Genomic DNA, 18,365 nt, shown 5'->3' on the forward strand with positions numbered 1-18,365 from the left:
AAAAGGCTTAAAAATCAGAAAAATCCATAACAATGTAAGAACATTTTAGATGAAATTCAACAGGGTATAATATTTCACCATTAGTGGGTGAGACCCACTAATAAACATGCTAGTAAGGAGGAAATATAATTAGAAAAATTTAAATGCATATCTATAGAGATATATATATTCATTCTATACTGTTAAACTATACCAGGAAAAAAGTGAGCCTATTAGTGATGATCAACCCTCCAATGAATTAATTCAACTGGGCAAAACCCTTTTTATTCTGAATTAATTTTTTGCCAACACCTTCTCCCTGCCCCCCAAAAAGTGAAACCTGCCAAAGCCTCCATTACACAATGGCAAGAGCCTTGCACTGGTGACCTCCAACCAGCTGCATTCACTTTCAGAACATCTCTCTCTGCTGGAAATCTAAAGGCCTTTTAGTTAGCAAGCTAGTGTGCATTCAGAAGGAGTAACTGCAGGAAGAGCCCAATGCGCTTTGTTTCTCTGGCCTTTCTTCACAGAAAGATTAATCATCTGTGAAATGGAAACGGCAAACAGCAAGTGACACAAACTGAACCCTTCAAGCCTTTCCTCATCAGTTTTGTGGTTCTGAATCTGAAAGCTGCGTGTGGCAAGGTTCTCCTTACAGGCAGGTGTTAATAAAAGGCTCTTGGGTCTGAAAGGTCAACCTTGCCTCTTCCAGAAGTAGTGCATTTGAGAGTCATCTGTTTTTTGTTTGATAATTTATGGGTCTCTTTACTGCATTCTCAAAACTGGGCATAATATGCAATTAAATATTTAACAAGAATAATAATCAATTCCCTTGATTTTTCATCAGGAGATTTTACTGAGCAAAGGGCTGGTTATTTTTATAAAACATGCACTTTTGTAATTACCTCAATATTTAGAACACCTTCCTTCTAAATCTTATCGTTACTGAGGGGAAAAAAAATAAGGAAAAGGCCCCATATGCTCAGATCCTGATTTGAAACCCTCCAGGAAAAGGACTCCCCACAGATTTTAACAAGGAAGGGGCAAGCTAAAAACTTTTAATGAAATGTAACATGTTCCGCCTAAGAATAATCACTTTTACTCTTCTATAACTGAATTTCACTCATAAATGTTTAAAAGTGGCTAATGTAACACCATTTCCTACAAGGAGAAGATCAAAGTGCTATATTACAAATGCATTATGATTAAAAAAGCACTGTGCAGCCTTGCTATTAACTGTTCTTTAAACCCTAAAAGGCTTCCCATAGATCTCACTTGGCACTGCATATACAACCTTTGACAAGTAATGTAGACCATTTTTATTCATTGCTTAAAATTGTAGGCAATTATGTGCGTCACACTGGCCACCTGCAAATTCTGAATGCCTGCTCCAGTTGTCAGTGCAAAAAACTAATGTCGGAGGGGATTAATCTAGGGGGAGAGAGTCCTCTTTAATGGCTCCAGCAGGTGAAATGGCCCAGCTGGTTACTATGATGAGTGGCCAGAACAGCTTATGTAGAGACATGCAACAAAATTATACAAAAAGGAGAAAACAGTAGTGCCATCCTATGTCTGGACCTGTGAGATGTTCGGTTTTGGTTTTTTTTTAAAAAAACCACAAAAACAATTAAGGGATTTGTTCCCCTTTATACTTTTAGGATATATGTCAAATTACCACATTCCACTTTTTAAAACCATTAGGTCTTCAAGAAATTCTGATAACTACTGAAGGAATTTCTGATTACATCTCTTTTGACTTTAAAATAATTTTGGCAATACTTGAGAACTCCATCACAAAAGCTTTATGACATTATAATTTTCTCCAGAGCAACATATTATATCACAAATTAGGGACACTCAAATTGCAGATAAAATCATTGAAGAGAATTAACTTGTAATTAGAGTTCTCTAAAAGTAGTATTTTCTAGTGAGTAACACTTAAGTCTTTTGGGGCCAATTAGCAAATTGGTTAAGTTTCTGAACTTGCCTCTCACAGTTGAGAGTGTATAAAAAAGCGCTGTAATACTTATCTTTGACCTGATGCCTATCTAATTAGCCTTAAAAAAGACTTAATGGTCAAGGAGTGTCACAATGAGTTTGCTGAAGGCTTTTAGCTAAACAGTTTTAACTCTAAGAGCACATCCTACAGATCAATCCCCTCTTCAGAGAGAAAGTGGTTAAAATCTACATTGGACTGGCTAGTTCTTTGGAAACACAAATGTTCATCAGAACTATTTTCCTTACATAACTATAACACCGTCCTTTCCTAAAGGAGATATTTAAAAAGAAAAATGAGCTCTGTTTCAAAATCCATATTCAATTAAATAGGCAGAAGAAACATCCCCAGCAAATAAAGATACAGGGTGTGCCAACTCCATCTATTTTCCGGTCCTACCATAGTTAATTTATTCTTTTTAAAATAAAGAGCTAGTAACTTTGGAATTCAGTTCCTCAGAGAATATGCATATTAAGTTGAACTTACATATTCCCAAAATATTCCTCTTTTTATATCCAAGTTTAAAAGATGCAGTTTTTATTTTATTTTTGAAATAATTAGTTTTAGTAGTTTGTTTTCCTATGGATGAGGTGAATTTTGATTTTTCTCCCCTTTCCTCATTTGTGTTATAAACTCCTTGAAATCAGGAATCAGGTCTGATCAATTTTTCTGATTATTCAAAGCTCCTTGTTTAGAGCTCTGTACAAAATAGATGCTCAATGAATAATTTTTGGTGATACTTATGTCACTGTCATGGTCAAACAATTAAATTTGGCCCTGTACACCCATCTTTTCATCATTTCTCCAGTGAAAAAGAATCTCTTAGGTTTGCAAACTGTTTAACTTTTATTCTACTGCTACATACTTTAACACTATTCATAAAGATTTATCAATATTTAGCAATCTCATGCATTCACAAGTTTCTGGCATCCTGGAAAAACTACAACTATTTACAAGAAAGTATAACATTTCCTCTGCTGGACTGGTTTGATCTGCCCTTATTGTTCTCAGTATTTCTCTCTTCTATGCTTGGAAACAGACATAAAAGACATAAAAACAGAAGCTCAATTGTTCAGGGCTCTGCACAAAGTAAGAGACCAATAAATACCATTGATTTATTGATATAATGTTGGACTAAGTTGGGCCAGTGCTCATCAAGTCCAGTAATATATCTCTGATGAGACCAAAAGAATCCTTGGAGAAGCAGTGTGAAGATTATCCTCCGTAATATCCATCTTCAAGTTTATATATGAACCTTCTAACAAAACATGGATGTGTGCTGAACAACTCTTTTTCATGGTATTTGTTAAGTGCTTATTATGTGCCAGGCACTGAGTGCTCAGGCAGATACACGCTAATCTGCTTGGACATAGTCCATTTCCCACATGGAGGTCATGGACTTAATTCCCATTTTACAGATGAGGTAACTGAGAAGTTAAGTGACTTGCCCCAGATCACACAGCAGTAATGTGGTGGAGTCAGGATTAGAACTCAGGTCCTTCTGAAGCCCAGGCTAGTGCTCGATCCCTAGGCCCTGCTGCTTCTCAAAAAATGATCTTTGTGGCAGCATGTAGTACAAAATAAAAGGGAAGAGGGTCTGAAAGGCAGGGAAGCCAGTAAGGAGGCTAATGCAATAAAAGTGCAATTGGACCAGATCTTGTACCAAAGTGATAGCTGTTTGAGGGGAGAGGAAACGATGGACCCAGGAGACGTTATGTACAAAAAACTAAAGTTCGGGCAGTATATTAAATTATTGCAAATGAAGGACAAATCTAGATATTATTTAGACTGCAATGAACTTGGTCTATAGGAAATATTCAGAAATCAAAGTGCTGCCCTTGAGAAACTTGTAGTTTCTTTCAGAACAGTACCTGGATTTGTGCTGTGGCTGACAATGACTTTCCTATTCAAGCTCTTCTTGACCTAGATCTACTTAATGCTCTTGATCCAACCTCTTGCTCTGCTAGGGAATTAACCTCTTCTCTCACAGCACCTAATAACTAGTCATTCAGTCACAAGTTTCTCCCATTCAGGACAGAAATACCATGAGGGGGCGGGGGAGGGGAGGAAAGAACACTCATTCAATAGTATTTATTGAATGCTTACTATGCGCAGAACACTGTATTCCTCAGGCTAACAAAGAAATACACAGCATTTACTGATCATCTACTGTGTGCAGAGCACCCTACTAAGCACTTAGGAATGTATAAAAAGATGAGACAAGATATTTGTCCTCAAGAATCATATAACACAATGATAACTGCAGTTCCATTTAGCTGGCAAGTAAAAATGTACACTGTAATGCACTCCTAGGTGCAAGGTTGTTGTTTTGCTTTAAAATGAGACTTCACATTTGGTTTACCAAAAAAGTGGTATTACCACTGAATTTAAAATTTCTAAGGGAAAAAATTACTACTCTCATAGTCAAGTGCTAATTTAGCGCTCTTTAAATATTGAGACCCCACTTAATTTTTGTTTGCTTAACTCATTTTAGTACATCCTAGACCAGTCTACTAGACTGTAAGCTCCTTGAAAGCAGAGATCATGTTTGCCAACTCCACTGTATTGTACTTTCCCATGCACTTAGTACAGTATTCTGCACACAGTAAATACTCTATAAATTTTGTTTATTGATTACTCACACAATCATGCCCAAAGCAAAGTACCCAAACCCCTGCAGACACATTTTTACAAGTTACACCAAGCTGAGAGTTTTAACTTATACTGTTTTTTGTTCAAAGTAGGACCGTTTAAGTAATTTGCCATAAGTCACAAATGATTGTTACTGGTGCAGAGAAACAACCCCGATAAAAACTAGACTCTGAAAATAAATATTATAAGGAATTGAAACAAGGCCCAAAATGATGTCTGCAAGAGTTTTAATATGGCTGAATCAAAAGTAAGGATCATACTAAAAAATAAGACAGATTATTCATTTGGACTGTGTAGCTGATTCTCTAGGTGTTTTACTTAACCATATATACCATTCACACCTTTCATTACCTACTAAGGCTATGACTGAGATATATACCAAACCTATTTACGTTAGTGTTAATAGGAAAATTTAATGCTTCACTTTTTTTGGTGTGCATGATGACCATTAAGTGAGGACTAATCAGCTTGTCTCATTTTACTAAAAACTAGTTGCATAAAATTAACAATGAATCCCAACACGATTTATTTGCCCATTCTCTCAAGTCCTTAGAACAGTGCTCTATAGAGAGTAAGCACTCAAATACGACTGCTTTGCATAAATCTCAAAACCTAATAAGCTAAAGAAAAAAGATCAACAGAAATTTCAGCACATAGAATTTCCAAATACAGACAGACCTTGACCTTTTACTTTTTGATATCTGATGAATGGTATTTCCTTTCTTTCTGTTAACCCTTTGTTTTGGCTTTACAACACTGGGTCCTCCTCTCTGGCACTTCCTCCTTTTACTGCCTTCAGGAGAGCAGTGCTTCACCAGAGGTAACAGCTATCCATCAATCAATCCATATCAATCCATCATATTTATTGAGCACTTCCTGTATGCAGACCACTGTACTAAGCACTTGGGAGAGTACAATATAACAATATAACAGAGTGAGTGGACAAGTTCCCTGCCCACACAGAGCTTAGAGTCTAAAGAGGAAGACGGACATTAATATAAATCAGTAGGTTATAGCTACACACCTAAGTACATGTGTATAATATGGCTATACCCACTCTCCCTGGTGTGATCAGGTAATCAAGTATATAGTTTCTCCTTCTCTTCCCCAACTCCTCCCTATCCCCAGCCTCTATCCCCATCCCTCTTTGAACTTTTCTGCAGCTCTTCCCCAACAAACTGTTTTTTCTATTTACTGACTCTACACACCACTCACACCCAAGACGACAACTACTGCCTCCCCTCTCTCTTCCCCTGCCTACCATTTCCCCCATCTTCCCTTTTAATTAACACCAGAGTTGCTCTCAACCAGTCCCGAGGTGGCTTCAGCTGTTAAAGGGGCCAACCAGCATCTATTGGAAAGACGATGGCATCCACAGGTACCCCATTCCTGTCCACCCTTTACTCCCCTCCCTGATAATGCCTTTTTACTTTCCTTTCTTTAACAATGTAGCTATGCACCAGGAGGGCCAGAGGACTGATTGCAATAGTTATTTCCATAGTCCTTTTTAACTTACCTTGGTTTTAAAATTTTTATTATTATTATTATTACCAATTATATTTAGTTAAGCGCTTACTATGTGTCAAGCACTGTTCTTAATTAGTGGGGTAAATACAAGTTAATCAGATCAGGCACAATTTCTGTCCTTGGGGGTCTCAGTAAAAAGTAAAAAGGAGAACAGGGAGGGAGAGTTAACCTCTTCTGCCATAGCACTAAATAACTAGTCATTCAGGTACAGACTCCTTCCATTCAGGGCAGAAATACATGAGTGGGAAGGAGAGAACACTTCTCTGCTAACAAATAATAAAGCAATCAACAGTATTTATTGAGCATCTACTGTGTGTAGAGCACCTTACTAAACACTTAGGAATGTATAAAAGAGGTGAGACATGATACCTGTCCTCAAGAATCTTACAATCCAATGATGATTACATTTCATTTACTTGGAAAGTAAGAAATTTGTCCTGTAATGCACCTCTGGGTACAAGGATGTTGGTTTTGTTTTGCTTTAAAATGACACTATTTCTATGTTTGTACAAAATGGGTTTAGTTTTTTTGTTTTGTTTTTCTAGCTATACTACATCCATAATCTCTGAACTGCAAGAGTGACTGGCTATACTATCCCATCACCAGCTCCTCCAGCAGCCAGACAAGATAGCTGAGGGGGCAGAGAAGAGTTATCCTTTTTCCTCCCCCAGCCTGGTGGATCCCTCTGGTCTGGACCAGTTGGCTCTGCTGTGTGGCCCATTGGGCACTGCCAGCCTGGACCTGGGAAGCAGCATGGCTTCGTGGAAAGAGCAAGGGCCTGGGAGTCAGGGCACCTGGGTTCTAATCTCAGCTCTGCAAGTCCCTTGCTGGGTGACCTTGTGCAAATTATTTAATTTTTCTGTGTCTCAGTTTCCTCAATTGTTAAATGGGGATTAAATACCTGTTCTCCCTCCTACTTAGACTGCAAGCACCCTGAGGTAGAGATTGTGTCTGACTTAATTAACCTGTACCTACTCCAGCTCTGAGAATAGTGTTTGACAAAGTAAGTGCTTAACAAATAGATTGTGAGCTCCTGGTGGGAAGGGAATGTGTCTGTTGTTATTCTGTACTCTCCCAAGAGGTTAGTACAGTGCTTGGCACACAGTAAGCACTCATTAAAACTGAATAACAAAACTGGCAATGTGCCAATAAATGCTACACAAAATGCTCCAATAAAAATTATTTTGCCTTTGTTCTAATTACACTATTTTGGGCTTCTTAGAGATTCTGTCCTCTCTTTCCTGTCTCTTCATCTCTAGTACTTAGGCTATTCAGGTCTCACTGTTAAGTTCTAATGAAGTCTTTTAAAAATGAAATGGATAATTTTTTTTTGACCAGCTTTACAAGGGTAGCAGCAAACAGAAAAATAAAGGCCAAGTTTAACGGAGGAAGACATGCCTCCCAAATGCCCAGAAGTGAATGCACATCTGAAGGGATTCAACAGACACACTTACAGGGAGCATTCAAGTAATATGTAAAGGAAGGTATTCCACATTCCTGTCAGCAGTATCAGATGGTGTATCTTAACTGCAGTTGCTTTTTGTTTTTGTTGACAGGGAATTGAGAAATAATCAATTCCCTTAGGGCCATCAAAAACCATTAACACCATATTTGGCATTGAGCTGTCTTCCCCTGCAAGGTAACTAATGCTACATAACTGCCACAGTAAATTCTGTAAATTCCAAAGCAAGGAAATCTACAGGGAGGAGGGAAAGACTGACTGTTCAGGTTACCGAAAATTGGGTTATTGTGTTTTCCATCCATCAGGAACCAGTTAATAGGGAGGAAAAAAATTGAGCTTTTATACTGTTTGATTCCTCTATCAACTCAAATCCAGTTTATTCTTCCAAACATTGGGGTGAGCATTTGGTAAGGTACTTTTAAGAAAAATGATAGGCTGGAGGAGGAAACAGTTCTTCCAAGAAAGGACTCCTTTACCCTCCATGCACTTCTGGGGAAACAATGACAGAAAAGGGAAAACCAGAAGTTTCCACAAACAGAAACTATTTTCTATAATAAAACTGCCACTCAAAACTGCAGACCCACTGGAGAAGAGAACATGAATTCAAAGAAAGGATAGGAAAACAGTCCAGGTGAGCTTACTGAAGGATGAGAAAGTTTGACGGGGTATGTATTATTTCTGGAAGGAACAAACGTTTCTAGAAATGGCTGAAAATATCTTTATTAACTTCACCTATACCTCCTAAAAATGAAAAAAAGGGGAAGAGGGGAAAGTGGCACGGTAGATAGCATGATTGTTTTTGCAAAGAGTACATTTAAAAAATAAACTAACAAAATAATTAACCTGGTTCATTTTTAAAATATTGGAAAGGACTTAGGTCTAGTTTTTGTTTTGTCATCTTACATCAAAAGTAAACCTATCTAAGAACTTTTCAATCCAGCCTGGACAAGAAACTGCTCAGCCCCCATGCCAGCCAAGCCAGGATGATGCAAGAGGGGCAGTATGTCAGACCTACTCAGCTGCTACAGGCCTTGTCACTGTTGGACTCTTAAATTGTGCAGAAACTGAAGTTCTGTTCCTCTAGGCACAGTGTCCTATTGTTCTTACTGCATTTGTCATTGGCTTTGTATTTTACGTTGCTTTTGTGATTCTACTCTTGGAACTGGCTTTATATGTATATTAGGAAATCCCAGTCAAGATTTCTGTGAGATTGTGAGCTCCCTGGCTTTTTGTTGTTGGTTTGTTTTTTGTTTGTTTGGGGGGGGGGGGGGGGGGGGGGGGGGGGCAGGGGGGGCGCTGGTTTGTTTGGCTTTTTTGGGGGGCAGTGCAGAAAGTAGGGGACAAGGGACATTATCATCAATGATATTTATTGAGCGCTTTGTGTGGAACACTGAACTATGTGCTTGGGAGAGTAAAATTTATAATTCATTTTAGTGTCTGTCTCCCTGGCCAGACCCGGCAAGCCCTCTGTGGGAAGGGGCCAGATCAACCAACATTACTGTGCTCTCCAAAGTGCCTCATATGGCGGTCTGAACACAGTCTCCACCTCTGACTGATCAATGAGTGGCATTTATTGTTAACTGTGTGCAGAGAACTGTACCATGTGCTTGGGAGAGTACAGTAGAACAGAGTAGGTAGAAACATTCCCTTCCCACAATGAGACCACAGTCCAGAGGGAGAGACAGACATTATTTATTAATAAATAAAAAATAAGATTATTTATATTATATTAATTATTTGTATTATATTTTATTATTTGTATATTAATAAATTTAATTAATAAATAATACCTGAATGAATATATCTGAGTGCTGTGGGCTGGGGCGGGGGGGATGGGGGGGGTGGCGCACCCTACAGCACCACAGGTGAAATACCAAAGATCATAGACCCAAGTGCATTGATGACAGATTGATAATGCTAATCAATAATAATAATGTTGGTATTTGTTAAGCGCTTACTATGTGCCGAGCACTGTTCTAAGCGCTGGGGTAGACACAGGGGAATCAGGTTGTCCCACGTGGGGCTCACAGTCTTAATCCCCATTTTACAGATGAGGGAACTGAGGCCCAGAGAAGTTAAGTGACTTGCCCACAGTCACACAGCCGACAAGTGGCAGAGCTGGGATTCGAACTCAGGAGCCCTGACTCCAAAGCCCATGCTCTTTCCACTGAGCCACGCTGCTTCTCCAGCCACGCTGCTTCTCCCAATTAATGGTATTTATGGAGCGCTTACTGCATGTCTAATTCTCATCCATGCATTCTTCCCTGACACTCTGTTCTGTGCTTTGCAGCCAGTGGGCATTTAAGAAACAGAATTACTATTACTATTATTAATAAACTTCTGGGATCTTTGAATCAAAGCTACTAAATAAGACAAAACAAACTGCTGTATATGATGGAACAATAACAAGGGTTCAGTAAAAAGGAAGTGACAGTAGTTGATCAGAATAACTAAAAATTAAGGAGAGTTGTGTTATTTGCAATAGTATTTTATAGAGTCATAAATGATTGTTTAAAATATTCTAATCTTCCATTTTCTTTAGAATTAGTAGAAAGGGAGGTTTTTCAGCCTATAGTGATGTTACATCATACACACTACTATTTTTAGTTGTGTCTTATTTATTAGCTTCAATTCAAATCTCTCTAATATTTAGCTATTCTGATCAACTGTTGTCAGTTTCTTTTTACACATCTCCATTTTACAGTGGGAACAGGTATTGTCCAATTGAAATCAAGGTGCTTCTAAATAATACACCCTGCCTTTTAATTCCTCCCATAGACTTATATGGCCTCATCATAATTTCACAAGTTTAGTTTGTCACCTAATGTGATAGCCAATAAAAGCACTTCTAAAGTGAGTTTGGCCATTTACATTTAGGAGATCTTTCTGCCCTCATTTTCTGCTGTAATCTTTCCTTAATATCACAGCCAAAAAGACAGAGATGTTCAGTCACACTTCTTTAAATCTACCTATATACAGTTGATCATGTAAGTATCCACTTAATTCACAAAGGTATAACTTTACAGTCTTCAAGACTGTAAACATGTCCTGCCAACTCTCCCAAGCTCTTGCCACAGTGCTCTGCACACTGTAAGAACTCAATAAATGTGATAGAGTCCAACTGAAGACGACCTGGTAAAATCACTTTCATTGGCTTGCCCCCAAGACCCAAATTTACCAACAGAAAATGTACTTCTACTGATTTTAATAGAACTGGCCTCTGACAACTGATCACTTTAATATATATCTGGAATAATAGAGATTTTCCACACTGCCCTTTTGTAGAGGGAAAAGATGAGCATGCCAAGTTCAAATTATCTACCCATTTTTACTTACATATTCAGGTTTTAATTTTTTGTCTCCTCCTCTCACGGCCACCTTCTCTAATTTGTCTATAATTGGCATAATCATTTCCTCATCTTTAAGACGAAGTTCTTCGTGAATTATTTCTATGTCTCGAACAGGATCTACGCTTCCTTCAATGTGAGTGATATCATCATCTTCAAATGACCCTAAAAATATTAGAGAGAAAATTTTTTACCTCAAGAAAAAAGCATAGTATCACAAGAAAGTATGGGTTTTGATAAATGAAGCTTTAAATGCCCTATAAAATTAACCACGACAATGCTCACTTACAGTATTTTTCATTATACTAGTTTTCTACTAAGCACAAAATATTAGCAATACATGATTAACACAAGTAATGTGAACATAACCAAAAAGTGATTCAAATAAATACAATTTTAAGAGTATTAAGTTGTGGGACAGTTGATATGCACAACTCTGGTAAATCAAAAGGTTCAAAGTTTCAGACCAAGAATTTCGAAGTTCTGAACCCATACTATTAGGGTTTCCAAGGGAAACAGGATTTAGGGAAAAAAAAGGCCTGAAATCATCTGGCAGGCCTTTTCCCGGCTTCAATCTACTTTATCACTGTGGTTCTGACGGTGATTAGATAATGAACCACTCAGACACACAATTTACACAGCAGCTAATTTCATCGTCCTGATTTGAGGGTATGGTTTTTAGGGGGCCATCAAAGAAACAGATGAAGGTGCATTTGTCAAATATGAGTGACAACCATTCACACTATCTGAACAAAATGGTGCTGGCCCTTATTAGAAACACATGCTATTATCACATATTTAAAGTGCCGTTGAAGCCATAATTTCAAATTGCCAACTAGAAACATAAGGGTAAAACAACCAGATATTACTGAAGCATGTGTACTGACTTCATGCCCTTTTGAAGACATAATGTGGCAACATAATTCAACTGGGATTTACTCAAATTACCAGATAAGGAACAGCATCATAAAATGAACATACCAAGAAATATTTTAAACAGAAAGTGATAACAGACTCATAAAAGAACCGATTTATTTACAAATAAATTACATTAGGATGGCCTACTGCACCAAGTCCCCCAAAATCAGTTGTGGTATTTAAAAAACAAATGTGAAACAAATCCACTCAATAAATACAGAAGAGGAGTTTAAATGTTATAAATAAGTGAGGCTTGTGAGGGGAGGGGTGCATTCCAAAGCAAAATAAATCAGTGAGCCTTACTCATTCATTTTGAAACACTTGGAGAAAGATGAACTAACGCTGCAAGTTATAAAGAGCACTTGACATTATTACCCACAAGTAAAAACATCTGAGAAGTTTCCACCTTAGAGTGGAATTATTCAAGCCACTCGTGATTTAACACAATTTTCAAAACATCATGGCAATCAACACACACATATCTACAATACTCAGGTGCAATTGAGTTATGACAGGCTGATATATGATATGTGATATGTTCCACACTGTCATATTCATTTTCATATGAGTAGAAAGACCTTAGAAAACATTAATAAAATTTAAATAGCATTAATTTGCAGTCTGGAATGATACTGATACATAACACTTGGAATTTATGAAGTTAAACCAAGCCTAAGCAAGAAAAAAGTTTTTAAAAAGTGTAAAAAACGATTTAACAAAACATTTTGTTGCACTAATTTTAACACTCAAGTTATTAAAGAAAATAATCCTACTACCACTGGGGGTATTTCTGAGAGAGTCAAAAATATTGAGTTTGCAGTGGAAACTCTATATGTATAACTATAGAATAACTAATCATAAAAGATGAAATACATAACGGGAAGCAATTTAGAAAAAAAACCTAGGTGGGAAGAAGTTGATCAAAGAACCTTTATCATCATTGTAAAGATCCATTAAGCTTCAGTTCACAGTGCAGTAAAATACTTTATGTGAGCTCTGAACACCTTCACAAAAACATGGTGAGAAAACAAACACAAAAGGCAAACAAAACAAAAGGCCAAATTCAGTGATGTCTCTATAGTGAACCAAGTAGTCATAGTAATGGTATTTACTGAATTCTTACTGAGTGTAATGAACTGTAAGAACAACCAAAGACACATTTCCTGTCCTCAAGGAGCTTCTACTCTAAGATTGAATATTCAAAAGCAGTGGAATCAAAAGAAATGAAATTGAATATGCAAATATGGTCCCTACTTAATTTGTTAGTTCCAAGTGAGACAAATACTTTGTTCAACCTGGGCACACAGTAAGGGCTTAATACCCTAATTACCATTATCATCATAATAGACAAAATTGCTGATCGTAGGCATAAAAAGTTGCTAAGATCTACGAAGTCTTGTTAGAAGAGGCGGCATTTTTGGAGGGTTTTGAATATGGGAAGGGACCGACATGTAACTGATTTGGAGTTCCAGGCCCCAGCGACTCTGTGCGAGAGGTTGGACATGGTTAGATGAGAGCAGGTTACAACTAGGAGGTGAGCTTGGAAAGGAGTAAAAAGGGCAAATAAAGGAATAGCAGGTGAGGAAAGTTAATAAGCGCCTGAGAGAGAGTCTTAATGTCATGGGTATGAAATTTTGGGCTGATGTAGAGGGAGATGGAGGTTACTGAGAAGAAGGGAGATATATTGCTGGATAACATTAAAGGAAGATGAACCAGGCAGCAGCATGAAGTATGGACTGAAGGGGCAGAGGGAGGAAGCAGGAAAACCAGCAGTGAGGTCAGCAAAATAGTTAAATAACATTACGATGGGTTCTTGCGCCGGGTGGAGAGGTAGGCACAGAGAGATAGCAAAATGTTGATGAGGAAAAAAAAAAAGCAAGAGCAATCTGTAAGAACAGACAAGGACCCAGTGCTAGTGTAGCTCAACCAGTGAGATTTAACTTAAAGACCCAATGAAGAAACAAAGATGGATAATTTGGTTCCTTAATTAATCCTTGAGAGTGATTAATGAACTACAATGAGGTCATTAATGACCATCCCTAAGAAAAAGTCACTTTCAACCAAATGCCCTGTTTACCTAATGGATGAGTAACACAAATATCCTGGTAGAAGGAGATATAAATTATTTCTCCCTCTAAGAAAAAGACATCATGAAAATTATTAAAGAGAAATCCACTTATATATCCAGAATTTCTTACATATTCGTTCTTTATATTAATGCCTGTTTCCCCCTCTAGACTGTTGACTCGCTGTGGGTAGGGAACATGTGTCTCCCAACTCTGTTGTATTGTACTCCCAAGCACTTACTACAGTGGTCTGCACACAGTGGTCTGCTCAATAAATACCACTGATTCATTGATTGTCTCTTCAAATGTATGTAACTGAAGGATTCCCCACCAGTCTTGAGCCTCAACACTCAAATATGAGGAGCACTTGTCACAAATGGGTTGCAATAAGGGTGACCTGACAGCTCGTAAACCTCATGTTTAAGAAAGAAACAGCCTTACCATGTGAATGTCCCCTTGGAGGGGAAAAGAAGATGCAAGTCCCAAAGGAACAAGGAACAGACCAGAGCCCCCTTACCTTATCAGTTTTAGAAACCTGCCCTTGTTATGCATATACACTCAACATTCACACTTTGCCCCCTTGCCCTAGAGAGTCTTCCTCTCTATGCAGCATCTCCAAGGGCACCAGACAGTGACTCTTTGTCTCCCATTGACTCAGCAAGGACACGCCAGTCTTTCACACAGCCTGTATGCTGGTGGTGATGTAGAGAAGTATGTGTAAAGTGCATCATTCTGGGAGTCAGGTAATCTTGGTTCCAATCTCAGCTTTGACAACTGCTTGCTGTGTGACCCTGGGAAAGTCACTTAACTTCTCTGCGCCTGTTTCCTCAACTGCAAATGGGGGTTAAATACTTCCTTCCTACTTAAACTGTGAGTCCCATGAAGGATAGGGACTCTGTCTGGCCTAATTAATTGTACCTACTCCAGTGTTTCCATGCCCTCAACGAATTTACGGCCTAAAGGGGAAGACACATTCATATAGATAAATTACAGATATGATCATAAGTGATGTGAGACTGAGTGAGGGGTGACTGTAAGCTCATTGTGGGCAAGGAACGTAGGCTGTTTACTGTTGTAGTGTACTCTCCCAAGCACTTAATACAGCACTCTGCACACAGTAAGCACACAATAAATATGACAGAATGAAATGAAGTGCAAGAACGACACAGAAGGGAGTGGAAGGAGAGGAAATATGGGTTTATTGAAGTAAGGCCTCTTGGAGATGTGATTTTAACGGACAATACGCCCCCATTCTTTTGAGATAATAATAATAATAATAACGACATTTCTTAAGCGCTTACTATGTGCAAAGCACTGTTCTAATCACTGGGGAAGATACAGGTGATCAGGTTGTCCCACGTGGGGCTCACAGTCTTCATCCCCATTTTACAGATGAGGGAATTGAGGCACAGAAAAGTTAAGTTACTTGCTCAAAGTCACACAGCTGAGAAGGCAGCTGAGCCAGAATTTGAACCCATGACCTCTGACTCCCAAGCCCAGGCTCTTTCCACTGAGTCACGCTGCTGCTGCTGCTGCTTAATAAATCTGATTAAGCAGCATCTAACACTAAACATATTCAGTAAAGCTTTCAATAATTTGAACCCAACTAATTCAGGATTTGTAGTAATTCTAATACAGTTGTGCAATTCTCAATCAATCATTCAAGTGATTGACGGTATTTTTTGAGTATTTACTGTGTGGAAAGCACTGTACTAAGAATTTGGAAAAGTACAATACATAAAAATTGATAGATATGATCCCTGTCCAAGTATGATGTTCTTTTGCTAGGAAGTAGCACAACCTAATGGAAAGGTCCCAGGCCTGGGAGTCAGAAGATCAGGATTCTAATCCCAGCTCTGCCCCTTGTCTACTGTATGACCTTGGGCAAGTCACTTAGCTTCTCTGTGCCTCAGTTTCCTCCATTATAAAATGAGGGCTCAATATCTATTTTCCCTCATACTTGGACTGTGGGAAGAATGTGAGACAGGGATTATATCCAACCTGATTGTCTTTTATCTACCCCAGCAATTAGGATAGTGCTTAACAGATAGTAAGAGCCTAACAATACCATAATTACTATGATTGCTCTAATCAAATCATTTCTTTCCTTGTGCTTATTATGAATTTTGCTAAAAATTACATTCTTTAGCTTCATATATTCAAGTTTCCAATTATATTTGTATTTTATATACTGTATTTGAAGGGAATAAGGTGGATTTTAAAATAAGAGGTTCAAACTAAGTATCCTTTTTATTCTAAAAGGACTCTCCCTTCTTCTTTCCTCTCAACTGTCTCCTTAGTCAATTTAGCTTCAAAAAATGGAAAGGATCAATTTGGCTGAGGGAAGTTGGTAAGGGGCAAAACAGAAGTGGGAAGAGATAGCACTCTGTTAAGAGAAGATTCTCTTGCCGTATCTTCTCAAAATAATTACACAGTGGTTTACTAAAACAAATGGAAAAATCTCATTTTGTGGAGGTCTTTGTCACAGAGGCATTTAAGTGGATAGAGCAAATAGTGTTCAGTTAATTACTTTTTATATTAACTTTTGTTAGCTTGAGAAAGATTGAAAAGGGAAAATAATAGTACATTTCAGAGGACACCCTATTCATTACGAGTAAATCTTGCTTAAATCAAAGAATAATGTGTATGAAATTGTCAATGCACTGGGATGCATAAGCACATGCTATAAAGTATTGTTTTCTCAAAATACTTTATCTAATATATAGAAAAAACTTCCTTGTTCTCATCCCCTGGGAAATATACAAAAGCCTTCTTTAAACTGAAGTATTCTTGCCTTACTTCCATGGTAGTTTTGAGAAAAAACAGATTCATGCATATGCAAATGATTGTGACTGGAAATGAATTAGCAATGTGGCTGTGGATTAAACTGAGTAGATAGACCTGATTCCTGCCCTCATGGAATTTACAATCTAGCAGGGAAGACAGATATTAAAATACAGTATAGACAGGGGATGTTACAGAGTCTATGGATATGAACATAAGTACTGGGGGAGCAAGGCGGTTATCTAATGGCTCGGGGGAACAGGACTTAAGTGCATAGATGACACAATAATGAAGGAAACAAGGATGAGATGAGAGATTTAATCAAGAAAATCTTTCTGGAAGAAACATGATTTTAGGAGAGAGACTAGATCAAGGCACAGAAGATAGGCTAGTGTTAGAGAAACAGAGTGGGCATCCCTTCGCAATCATAATATACATGGGTTCTAGGCCCTCTAGCTGCATCTTCCTTTTCATGAACTCAAACCCCTTCCCCTCTCCGCATCACATTCCTCCACAATATCTGGGCAATAAAAGTATCAGATTTTTTTTCTTATGGCATTTGTTAAGCACTAAGTGCCAGGACTGTACTAAACTCTGGGGTAGATACAAGTTAATCAGGTTGGACACAGTCCATATCCCATATGGGGCTCATAGTTTTAATCCCCATTTTACAGATGAGGTGACTGAGGCACAGAGAAGTTAAGTGACTTGCCCACAGTCACACAGCAGACAAGTGCTAGAGATGGGATTAGAACATAGGTCCTCTGACTCCCAGGCCCATGCTCATTCCACTAGGCTCCACTGCTTCTCCAATTCTTGCCAATTCAAATGGACCACACCCTTTGTTCACCTTTACTTCCCCATTCCCATCCTTCCCCCCAAATAAATGCAACCTGGGTACAAAAATACATTGTAAGAGTAAAAGCAGAGTGTCAGTTAAATTCAAGATCAAGAAAACTTAAGGTTGTTACATTACAAACAGAAAATCCCCTAAAGCCTTTGCAAGCTAGTAAGGCAACAGACAATGGTAGATCATAATGTTAAGTGTACTTCCATTTATCAGACACAATCAAGAAAGCAGTTCTGGCACATCCACGACCTGACTCTACAAACCAGGCAAAAAAAACCCCACCAAAAAACCACACACACACACCCCTCATCTAATCACATCACTTAAAACATAATAACTGCCCCTTATTGTGACGACACTTTTGCTATTTGCAATGATGGGCACTACATTTGCTTTAGTCTTAGTATCAAGCCACAACATATCACAAAGGTTCTCATTTTGTGGTTGAAGAGAATTAGGTCTAAATCCAGATGACTTCCATGGCATCTATGATTTTAATTTTTTTTCCCCACTTTAAATCTACGTGCCTCACATGCAACTATTTCTCATTCATCGATACAATAAAAGGTAATTTTTGTAAGTGCTTAACATAATCGGTTTGCATTCACACATGGCCCTCCAGGCTCCACTTATATTTCCCATCATGCAGTGCACCTCCATAATTCTGGGTCTAGAAAGCCCACTCCTCCCAAGATTTGTAAATGGCTTTCAAGATCAATCGTCGTATTGTATTAAACTAAATACTCTGATCCCTCTGCCTCCAACTTACCTTCTTGGCAGAGAG

General features: G+C 38.2%; 1 protein-coding gene across 2 annotated transcripts in view; it reads right to left on the bottom strand.

The window, feature by feature from the left end:
* Positions 1-18,365, bottom strand: part of OLA1 (Obg like ATPase 1) — a 139,135-nt gene that overhangs the window by 42,098 nt on the left and 78,672 nt on the right. For both annotated transcript variants that reach the window (XM_029072282.2, XM_001515583.5), the window contains exon 5: positions 10,953-11,128. In XM_029072282.2, the coding sequence (XP_028928115.1) occupies positions 10,953-11,128 (176 nt within the window). The remainder of the gene's footprint in view (positions 1-10,952; positions 11,129-18,365) is intronic.

This window comes from Ornithorhynchus anatinus, chromosome 9 (assembly GCF_004115215.2).
Source record: "Ornithorhynchus anatinus isolate Pmale09 chromosome 9, mOrnAna1.pri.v4, whole genome shotgun sequence".
Taxonomy (NCBI): domain Eukaryota; kingdom Metazoa; phylum Chordata; class Mammalia; order Monotremata; family Ornithorhynchidae; genus Ornithorhynchus; species Ornithorhynchus anatinus.